The sequence below is a fragment of the Xiphophorus hellerii genome, chromosome 9 (genome assembly GCF_003331165.1).
Source record: "Xiphophorus hellerii strain 12219 chromosome 9, Xiphophorus_hellerii-4.1, whole genome shotgun sequence".
Classification (NCBI taxonomy): Eukaryota; Metazoa; Chordata; class Actinopteri; order Cyprinodontiformes; family Poeciliidae; genus Xiphophorus; species Xiphophorus hellerii.
Window position 1 is genome coordinate 21,734,223 of NC_045680.1, and position 11,567 is coordinate 21,745,789.

Sequence of the window (11,567 nt, forward strand, 5' to 3'; positions counted from 1 at the left end):
AAAACTCCTATAAACCCTAGAGACGAATAAGAAGAGACTCCGCTGCCTGAACCGGTGTGACGGCAGTGAGCCGAAGGAGCAAACGAGGCTGTCAGCTAGTAAAGAGTTCTGTTGCTGACCGGAGACATTTCTCCTGAAACCTTTTACAACACAGGTAAACCGAGCTGTACTTTAATGTCGCAACGTAACTATTAATTCACGCGTTCTCAGTTGAATTCATTACGACCTCGCTTATCGTGAATTGTTTTAAGTTAAACTTAAGTCGTGGGTTATTCAACTAACTAGCTGTTAGCTGCTGGTTAGTGGAGTTTATTACTCTGCTCGACATCTAGCTTCTTCACTAATTTGCCTCGACGATGAAGAGGTAGAATTTGGAGACATTTTACTACTTTACTATCAAAGTATTTACTGCTTTCTTTCTATATTTATTCTTTGTAGCGCGTTCAAAACTATTTGTTTTGAACAAGCATATTTCGACGTGTAAAAAAAAAAAAAAAAAAAAAAAAGGTCTTGCCTAGCTTGTAGAGTCTAACACGTTAGGTGAGGTCAAACCCTGCTAGCCTGTTACCTTGACAACAGGGCGGAAGTTTCAAATGGATTAATGTCAAAATTGACAGAAATGTCTCTCAAACATAAGAAAGCTAGACAGACTACACCTTCTATTTATTCCTAGTGACATATTGAATCTACAGTCTTTTTTTTCCTCACTTGGAAGCTATCGTCCTACCATTAGAGGGACATTATTCAAAAGGTCTTTGTAAAGGTCAAGTACCCTCATGACAAAAGGAGTATGGTTGGAGTTGAGGAATTACCTGTATAACCTGGAGCGGTTTTTTTTTTTTGTTTCGTTTTTCTGAAAACAGACCAGAGAGGTGAGAAGTTGTGGAGAACATCATGGCGACTGACCAGGAGCCGACCTACACCGTGAAGCTGCTGCAGCTGCTGCTTCTCTCCACTTACTGGGGGATGCAAATTTGGGTCACTTTTATTTCAAGTAGGTGCCACACACAAACAAGATATTTAAGTCACCAGGAGACAAATGTTAACAGCAAAAGATATAAAGTTCTTTTTATTCGAGCAGACTTTATCATAACTTGTCGTGAGCAGCGCATATATGGATAATTTAACTTATTCATTGTATGGCGATTTGTGTAGATCTGATGTTGGCACACAGTGAGGAAGTGTTCAGGCAGGACATGCAGGATGTTAATGGTTTTGTCAGTTTTCGATGGGACCAGAACCCCGCAGCATTTACAGCGTAGTTTGGACAGTAAATCAGATTCTACTAATGTTTGTTTATAAAGTGTCAAATCACAAAATAACTAAAAAAAAAAAAGTATAGTTTACAATAAAAACTAGAAGTAGCTGAATTTAGCGAGCACGCTTGTAGTGTAAAAATAGTTGTGAATTGTGAGGTTGAGGTTATAATGTACTTGATTACTTGTGAGGTTCTGTTTGTTTCTGCAAAAGGCAGCCGGTGAAAACTTTATCTTGTGTCCATCCACCTAGTGACACTTTCTCTGTGACCGCTGTGTGATCCGCAAGTGTGTGAGAAGAAACGTCTGCAGCACCGGAGATGCTCTCGTAGAGAAAAACAAAATGGCACCACAGTATTATTGCTCTGACAATTCAGGTTGTTTTTCAAAGTAGGCACTTTCAAAAGCCGTCGTGGAAGAAGCTCTTGGATGAAAATTCAGAGTTTACGGCATATCTTTGGAAGACAAAAGTTGGTGTCAGATTGAGTCTTGTTTTTTTTGTTTGTTTTTTTTAGGACATATATATATATATCAAAAAATAATTATTTTCTTTCAGAAAATAATTAATTTTTGGTACAGTTGGTGTAAAGAGCCTGTTATGCCAACTGTACACCTTAATAACAACAAAACACTGAATGTGTGATAAAAGTAAGAGAATCTGATCCAGCTCCACAAGAACCAGAGGAAGAAAGAAGCTCTGTTCTTGTTATTTGAGCTTATGTAGGACAGTTCTGATAACATCTGTAAGGATAATGCCTTGTAATTAACTCTGAAATAAATGGGCCTTTTCATTATCTTGACATGCCACATTCTGAACATTTAAATAGAGCTGTCATCCTAATTGATTTGTGTAAAGAAAGTAGAAAATAACCGACGAAAGAGAAAGATGTTAAAGTTAAGTTGTGAAGTTTGAAAACAATGAAGGAACCTCTTGTAGGCCACAAAACAGCAGCTTCTTAAAAGTACTCTAGAAATACTATCAGTCATGATGGTGAACAAATTAACACTTGACAATCACCTTCAATGCCACAAATCATAAACCGTTAATGTTGAGAATGATCTTATTGATGTTCTAGTTTAAGTATTAACTATTAAGAGAAAAACTGTGATTTCTTTAGGCTTTGTAATGGACAACAACCTGAACAGACACACGTACGGGTTTATTCAGAGTCGTCTTGTTCCGTTCTACCTCCACCTGGGTTCAGCATGTGCCTTCTTTAACCTCTCCATCTACGCTGTGTATCATCCCAGAGACATACTGGATGACAGGGAATCGTTTCAGGTATGTTGGGGGTTTTTTCCTATACGAGTTTATGTAATACTTTACAAAAATAGTCATTCTACTCTACCTCTTTGTCACGTTACAACCACAAACTGCAATGGATTTCTTGTCTTCCTTGATGTCCTTTCTTTTCCTCATAAACCCGATGTTTCGTCTCCAGATCTTCATCTTCTTTGTGTCGGTGACTGTCGCGGCGGTCAACGCTCAGTGGTTTGGCCAAATGACATCAGAGATAATGGCCGACATGCATCTTATCGAGCAGGCGTGCGGCCTGGGTCAGGATATTGGACTTTCGTCTAACCGCGAGGCTTACGCCAAGCTGTGCGAGTCAGATGTGAAATACAAGCACCTCTGCAGGCGCCTGTGGGTGTACCGGCTGCTGTCGTCTCTCTGTAATCTCTGCTGCATTGGCTGCAACTTTTACAGCCTCTCTTACATGGCTGAGAACCTCTCACATCTGTAAAGCCGACACCCTTCAGCTGTACTCCAATCTCTTACTGCGACGCTACCGAAAAAACGAAAGAAATCTTTGATATTTGGGAGCGGTGGACATATTTAAATCCTAAAGCTTTGTTTAATCTGAGGCGAAACGTCGGGCGATCCTCGTTTTCCCTGAATTTTCAGAAGTAATGAAAGGAACGGGCGTCGGTTGGTGGCAGTCGTCCCTCTTGTCTCGCCTGAGGATTTTTAGAGATGAATCAGTGGCTGCAGTGCCTCATCTTCCACTTAGATTGGCTGACAGCCGAAGTTGTCTTCAAATTTCTTTTTATTTACCTTTACAGATGTAATAAGGTATCCTACTATTAACTAACGTCAATTGAATGTTTTTGCTATTTAAAAAAAAAAAAGAGGTCATGTAGGAATAGTTGGCTTAATGTGGATTGCACCGTTTCTTTTTAAATACCCACACACCAGAACCTTCACTGAAGGAAGTGCTTCTGCACAGCTCACTCCTGCTCTCCCTGTTTAGGGCGGAGTTTCTGCAGTTTTGTAGTTTCGCTGGTTTGTCTGGCTTTCCTTCCCACCTTTCACATTTCAGAGTGGAAGGGTGTGCTATCTTTAGCTCCCCTGGCTGGTATGTGGTATGAAAACGACGGGTATGAACACTTAGACAGCTGTACAGCAAGCTCCAGGGTAGACTTGCACCGTTACAAAAGTTAAGTTTGTCATGGAGGCAGTTCACTCAGTGAGCTTTAAGGCAGCGGGTTGGTCCTGTCATCTGATTGGTTGACTGGACCTTCTATGTCTTTTGGCTGCTGCGAATGGCATCAGTTCAGCTGAGCAACATTCCTAACTGAAGAATTTAGTGATTGCACTGATGCAGAAGTTATTTGGAAGTTTTTTTTGTTTTTTTTTACATGATTAGAATCTCAGTTCAGGTTTATTTTGATGAATTATCTGTGGTAACATTATGTAGTATCAAGCTTTTGTTTTCCCTGTGCCTGTGTTAATTAGTAATAAAACGGACAGGTTGCTTACAGCAGCATGGATCCCAATAAAGATGTGTTTTATGAAGAAAACATAAAGAGCCAATCACTACAGATGCGCTCATAAATAACTGTCAATGATTTGCTAAATGTTACTTTATAATGTCGTCTTGCTAGGCGCTATTGTTCCTGGTTGGTGTGGTGCATTACAGTCATCTACTTCCCTTCACATAATGCCACCTAAAGTTTTTAAATGCATAATATTTTTCTAAAGAGTCATCTTTTGTACATAGAGGTGAAGGATTTTAGTTTGGTTTATTTAACAGATTATTTGTACGTCACTATATTTATGTTAAATTATCTGGTAAAGGGGGAAATGGACATCAACAGAAACTAAAATGTTGTCATAGTGGGTGTGATCTGTTATGTTTTCCAACATAACACGTTTGTACTGTTTTATTTTTGCTTTATATCGTGAAAAGAAGATATGTACTCAACTGTTTGTTTTTTTTCAGTTCCTCTTCAAGTATTTTCAAAAATAATATATTGGTAAATTCTCATCTGTCGCTCTGAGTTTTCGTTTTTTGATCTGCTCTGGTTTGTGCTGCTCTTGGATGCACATGTACTGTATCTGAACTGAGGGAAAGTACCACAACCAGAAACACTGTCCTGAGATATTTGGAGCTGATTAGACTCTGAAGTTTGGCCTGGACTGGTGAAGGTGTTTTTTAAAAATTTTTAATACGCACAGTAATGGCAAAAACAATGCAATGTTATCTGGTAGCAGTTTTAAATTGTATTTTCTTGCGTAAACATGCAAGTGTATGAAGAAATGTATGATGTGTCAATATTTATATCTGCTGTATAGGTGAGATGAAGGTTGTAGGGTTACGGTGTTTCGTCTTCTGTTCACATCTGTGGGATTTTTAAACGCGTTGTGTAAACATTACTTTTGTTCATTAAAATATTTTTTAAGTTTGTTTCATAATCTGTCATAATGTTTCATATTTTTCAGGGGTAAGAACAAGTAGAATCAGCTTATTTTACACTGTGTAAACAGTGTTTGACAATGAGCACATTTTGCTGCTGTTTGTGGGTTCATATCTAACCAAATAATTTTTATAATCCCTCCAACCCCTTAAGCTACAATGTGCAGTAATAGAACCAAAAAAAATAAACAGAGCTCACACTTATTTGTTCATTATGAACTTTGAATGAAGTCGAAGTGACCCACAGTGTGGTTGAAGTTTACTGAGGCTGATTCATAATGGAGGAAACCCAAACCTGAGTGTGATTGGCGAGTTAGCCGCTAGTCCAACTGCTGCGTGACTCGGCACTTAAAACAACCGCTAAACAAACTGAACTCATTTAATGCAAATGTATCCTAATTTGTGCTTAATGAGAAACAGTAAAAACCATTTCAAAACAATTTATATCCATTGACAATGAGGCTTATATAAAAAATTTATTGAAAGAGAAAAATAAAAAACCAAAAATGCTAATGGTAATTTTTCAATGTAAAAATACATTTTTCCCAGCTACAAATAATTTTTATCAGCATCAATAATTACTCATCTTACAGAGAGAAAAGGAATAACAAAACAGAATAAATATAAAACAAATCCCCATGTAATACTTTAAAATGCCAGAAACTTGAATTCCTGGATCAGACGATAATCTCCCAAGTTTCACCAGTCAAATATAACAGCAGGTGACATTTAGTTTGTTCTGCTTTGTGAGAGCTACCTCTGTTACAAGTGCGAGACAATCATGTAAAAAAAAAAGTTTTTAAAAAAGTACAACGCAAACTAAAACCCCGCGAGGCTTTGCTTGCCAAATTCTTCAATCGACACAACCGGTTACAGGGTCTAAGAATCCAAGAAAATAACCCGAACGACAGAAAACTCTGTAATACTGAAGGAGGAAGATCCAAATAATCTTTTCGTATCGTCTCTCCACATCACTGCCGTACCGTCTGTAACAGATTTACAACAGCATCTGCCAGGAAACTGCAAAACGTTAAAGGCTAAAGACGGGGACAGACGGCGTCAGTGCATTTTGTCGTTCTCAGAGGGTACCAAAGTGTAAACAGCAAAAAACAGAAAAGGCTTTAAAAAGAACGGTTCCTTTTAAATGACCATGACTCTTATCCCAGTGATGCGTCAGCACGCTCATGCTTACAACAGCTGATGACAATACATAATCCCAAGATTGAACTCTGAAATGTTCAAACCCTGAAATAAACAGTTTCCATCTTAAAAAAAAACTAACTAAAAACATCTGAATATAAATATTATTGTTCCCTTGTTCTTAACATTCCCATGTACAGTATTATAATAAGACATGTGAAAACCTTATCTAAAAAATTCTGCAACAAAATCCCTCTGGGGGATTTGGTAGCCATAGCAGCAGCGTGACGGTGTGGCTCCTTTTCCATTAAAGACGCGCAGCGGAAATGGAGAACCACTCCCGGCGTTTCCATCAATCTGCTGCTAGAGCGCCCCATAAATACAAGTCGTACTAAAAATAGAGTTTTCTCGCTAACCGGCGTCAAATCCAGTGTCTGTCACACGACAACCTTCCCCTTGATCTCATTCTTGGTGCTGTCGCTCGGTTTGTTGGACTGCTCCTCGGTGAGGGTGATGTACGAGTACACCAAGCTGCCCGCAATACTGCAAACGACACACACAGCTAAACGAGTTAGCACGCAACATGTCTTCAAAAGTTTCTAAGTGATCACAGGCCTTTCTTTATGTTCACCACAACATATACACCTGGTATTTTATGACAATATTAATTAGGAGTAACAGGCGTACTCATCTTTTTGTCTCTGAAAACAACTTAAAAACACAACAACCGAGCACATTCAATGACAAAGTGCCTTTTCATACCTTATATTCAAACCTATGAAGTTCGTCCAAGAGAAAATGTAGTCTCCGCTAAACACCATCCCAATGTAGGTCACCAGGACATTCTGCAACATCAATAAAGCAATGCGTTTGGTGTCCGGTTGCATTCGGCTGCAGCTTTAGCGAAACAGCGCGGCTCACCTTAATGCACCCCACGATGGTGGTGGTTAACGCAGAGTTGTACTGTGTGCATAGTACAGTGGAATACATGAGAATAAACCTAGAAACGGGGGTTGGGAAGGAGAAACGTTTAGAAGTTGATGTTTGTTCCATGAAGTTAGTAGTGATTTAATGTCAAGCATGAGCGGCATCCAGATTTCATCACCGATAAAAACCACATTCATTCAGTGCGATTCCAGATGCGGCTAACATGAACACGAATACGTTCAAAGATCTTACCCCATGACACAAGAGAGGACGAACTGGGAGAGGAAGAACGCATCAGACCAGCCGTCAAACTCTGCTGCCTGCAGTCGGAAACAAAGCGCCGGAATCAGCATGAAATAAAAAGTGCAAATTCATAAATAGGGGGAAGGTGCCTTGCAATTAGGAATCACTGAGTCACTAATTTTGGGGTGTGGCAACGTCAGGTTTCAGCAGATGGAAACAGAACGCCGTTCAGTGGAAGCGCTGAAAAGGTTTTTAAATTTCCTGGCACCGTTCCCCTCTTTAAGAGCCAGCGCTGATATCCCATAGGCTTTAGAAACGCCGTTAACTGTATCTCTACTGTAGTGATTTGGTCCAGACTTGCTGCTGGAACAGCTAGAACAACTCGGCTAGGTGAATAATGGCGTCTTTGTGCTTCTCGGGCTGCTGAGGCCCAGCTGGGCAGACCACAAGGGCCCTGCCAAGACTTGCCAAAAAAATAAAAATAAAAAAATAACACACACAAGGAACAGCTCATGTTTATGGCATTCAGTTTAAGAAATTGAACTGATGGGACACAATGGAAGTGATACGTTTGTCTAAAAGAGAACATGGAATCACCAAGGATAAATCCTAAGTTTTATTTTAATTAAAAGGACCAAAAAAACAACAAAAAGAAGAGTCAACTCACTCACCTTTTGCATATCTCCTGTCACTTCAGCCAATAGCAGAGTGGGCACGATCATAAATAATGCATTATAGTATAATAATCCATATTTCCCTAACTCCTGTGACACAAAAACAGGAGAAAGGGGGAGTTATTCACTACATTTTCAGACAGAGTACTGACGTCTTGCGTTGCCAAGACGCTGAACCGCTTCTACGCATTCGTCCAGCTCCGTCTCCCATCTTTAACTCCCTCGTTTTACCAGGACGACAGTCCTCCTCTGCACAAGCAGATGGTACACTTTAGACATCGAGGGCTAAATCTGGATCCTGCTGTAATGTGAGAGTTGAGCAATCTGCTCTTGTGACATAAAACGTTGAAATAAAACAAGCTAAAACTCGCTCCTGCTTTGACAAAGCATTATTGATCCAACTTTTCCCCCCATGACATGCAAGAAAAGGGATACGAGTGCAGTTTGAAGGTAGTTTCTGAGAGGGAAAAAAAACACATTTCAAAGTTGAAGAATTTACTTTGTTAGGAGTAAAATAACGACTTAAGAAACAACCGAAACCCATAAATCTCTAAAGGAGGGATTTGATTCTCTAGTTAACAGGAACTCAATCGCATCAGGAATCCATCCCAACAATGGCCACCATTCATCAAGATGGTCCCACCACATACCTTTGCATCTAATTTTTGCTTCACGTAGGCTCCATTGGCTGCGGTCAGGACGTCATTCATCAGGATGAAGACGTAGCCTTGCAGGTCAAAGGACAAGTCGGCACTTTAAACATAAAACAGGCAAAAAAAAAAGGGCATATAAATCAAACAGTCTTTTTTTCTTTTGCCATGTCGTATTTCATCTTTGCTTCTTTTACTGTAGATGAGCGGCGGTGCTCCTAAAGGTCACAACAACTCTTTTGTGAGCATATATCAAGATAACGGCGCGCTTTGTAGAGAAGGTAATCCCGGTGCGGGTAAAAGCCAGGACACCTGGAAACAGTAGAAGCTCACCTTGCGGCTATGAACGCCCCAAGGATCATTGTAAACACTGTCAGCTGGACGGGCCTGGAGAACTTCTTCCTGCCACGGGGGTCAAAAAGACAATGAAACTCAATCCGACCGCTTTGAGGCGCAAAATAATAACCGGCATTACGTTTTGTGTCACATTCAACGTCTGAAGGAGAAAGAAAGTGGGTTATCTTGTCATGGCTAGTCTTACTTCAGCAGAAATCCCTCAGCCAGCATCGTGAAAAGGATGGAGAATCTCCTGAGGACTGTAAACATCGGCAAACTGGTGGCAGAGGACACAAAGTGGAAGAGGATGAGCCACCGAGTCACGTTATTCTGTGAGATCAGTGCAGAGATGAGTACTTACTTGAGCCTTTTGGTACCAAAAAGACCAGTGATTTGATTTCCCACATACAGGAGAGGTAGAGGAAATGTCTGGAAAGGCAAGGATTTAACATCAAGTTTACAATCGCATGAAAACAAGACAAAGGAAAAGAAAAAAAAGATCATCAAATTGTGCATCTTTTATGAACTTGAGTATTTGTGAGTCTTACCTTGTGAGGTATGCTCTCATCCAAATCTGGGAAGGTGATCACCCTCGCAGCCTTGCCCACCCACAGCACAACCACTGTGGCCAACATCTGCACCAAAGACACGCCAGAGGAAATAAGTTCAGCTCTATCTGCCTGGTTTAGTCACCACTGACCCGCATACAAAGAGCCATGAGAAACCCCAACTTACTTGTCCTATTCCCACACATATTGACGAGGGAAACCTGGAGGGACAGATGAAACAGCACCTCAACATTAGCCAACGTGTACAAAACAAGAAAAAGCAAGAAACGACTTAGAAATACGACAAGGAAAAAAAGTAAAGTCTCTCTGCGGCAGTGAAGCACCTCGCTAGCGGACAGCGGAGCTAACGGGCTCGGCTGGCTGCCTCCGCTGCCCCAGCCACCGCAACTTCCCAGCCGCTACACTACAGCTAGCTCGGCAGCCTCCCCCCGCCCCCATAGCCGCGCTGGCGCTGGAGAAACAGTTACCTGTAGTTAGTGAGGACGCTTTTGTTCACCACGACGATGAGGAACGAGCTGAAACCGTAAAACCCGGCGGCAAACAGCTTCACGAACAGCGTGGAGGGTTTATCCGCCATCACCGGCAACTTCTCACTCAGCTCTCTGTGAGCCTCTGCGCTCCCCCTGCTGCCATCATCGCTTCAGCGGCTCGCTCGCTCCCTCGCAGATGCGCGTGCGCGTGCGCACCACGCCAGAACGTTAGCTGACGTTTTACAACTTCCGCCGCGAGTCTGTAACTCTCCCACGCGCAGCCGTGAAGTTATTTTAGGGTTACATTGAATTGTGTCCTTGTGGTGTTGATACCCAGGAGCTGCAGGGTGAAACCGGAGCCGTTTCCACACATTTACTGCTACCGCTACTCCGCAGTTCTGAGCTGAAATGTGGACATTCAGCCGTGAACGTTCACGTTTTTTTTCAATAACATGGTTTATTATAGTTGGTTAGAGCACAGGGGAATGTTTTCACCAGTGAATATATGCAGTGGTACAATGAACAATTTGTGTGTTGATCAAGAAATTAGTGTTTGGGTGATTAGTTCTTTGTTGTAACAATGCTTCTTGGTAATAGACCTGGAAAACATATTTCCCTTTAAATAGTTGTACATTTGTGAACAAGACCCACTGTTGAGATGTGGATTTATTGAACTGGCTGCAAGATAAATTGGATATTTATCATTTAACTGGTACCTACTGTACCTACTGTACAGAAATACTATACACAACAACAGCCATGGATGCTATCAGTATGGTCAGACACTGCTGTGGGATTCTTCTACTGGTGTTTTTCTCAAGTTAGCCAAAGACATTGTGGATGGATAAACTACATGTGCTATTAGTTGTTATATCCTATTAGTATGCTGTGACTGAAAAATGATTAATGAATGGAAAGTTTTACAGTTGGGCAGAGATCTGGTATGACCTGAGATTAGAAACAATGGCACTTGCAAAAAAAAAAAAAAAAAAAACAGGAGGCAGAGCTGCGAACACTAAGAAAAATGAAAACGGAAGTTGAGATGGTTTGGAGATGTGTACGAGAGGGATAGTTAATTTATTTGAAACAAATGTTTTTTTTTGGTGTTTGTAAGGATTTTATAGTTAATTATCATTTATTTGCTTTACCTTTATTTTATAATATCATCCATTTATTATTATTTTAAAGGTATTTAAAATGTAAATACTTTTGCATTTACATTTTAATAATGTGCTTTGAGTGTCTTGAAGTGCTTTGAGTGTTTTGAAGTGTTTGCAGAAACTCTGGAAGCGGCCTGCTGAGGAGTGAAAAAGGAGGATACCATGAACGAGACATTCCGGCGTTGATTGCCTAGAGGAACTGCAAACCTATAGTCTTATCTTATGAAATGTGCTGTTGAAGATTGTATGAATGAGTTGTGTTCATGTGAGTGTGCAGCTGTTTTCTGCTCCCCCTCCCTTCAGGGCTGCACACTGTCATGTAACTAGGGAGTTCCTAATTCTAATAAAAGCAGGGCAAGACTCAGCTGAAGCTTCAGAGCATAGGCAGAAATCTGTAACTGGGTTTCAACTGTGCTCTCCCTGCAGGTAAAACTAAATTCTGAC

General features: G+C 40.8%; 2 protein-coding genes across 2 annotated transcripts; one reads left to right on the forward strand and one right to left on the reverse strand.

Moving 5' to 3' along the window:
* Positions 1-22: 22 nt before the first annotated feature.
* Positions 23-4,953, forward strand: LOC116725492 (transmembrane protein 205). Its single transcript, XM_032571573.1, has 4 exons — positions 23-154; positions 864-994; positions 2,375-2,538; positions 2,699-4,953. The coding sequence occupies exons 2-4, from the start codon at positions 895-897 to the stop codon at positions 2,999-3,001; spliced, it is 567 nt and encodes a 188-aa protein (XP_032427464.1). The 5' UTR covers positions 23-154; positions 864-894; the 3' UTR covers positions 3,002-4,953.
* Positions 4,954-5,418: 465 nt separating this feature from the next.
* LOC116725487 (UDP-N-acetylglucosamine/UDP-glucose/GDP-mannose transporter-like) lies at positions 5,419-10,474 on the reverse strand. The gene is made up of 12 exons (XM_032571569.1): positions 9,961-10,474; positions 9,660-9,693; positions 9,473-9,559; positions 9,286-9,353; positions 9,130-9,201; positions 8,922-8,990; positions 8,589-8,691; positions 7,936-8,028; positions 7,274-7,341; positions 7,016-7,094; positions 6,857-6,939; positions 5,419-6,637 (listed from the first exon to the last, which is right to left on the reverse strand). The coding sequence occupies exons 1-12, from the start codon at positions 10,068-10,070 to the stop codon at positions 6,532-6,534; spliced, it is 972 nt and encodes a 323-aa protein (XP_032427460.1). The 5' UTR covers positions 10,071-10,474; the 3' UTR covers positions 5,419-6,531.
* Positions 10,475-11,567: the final 1,093 nt, after the last annotated feature.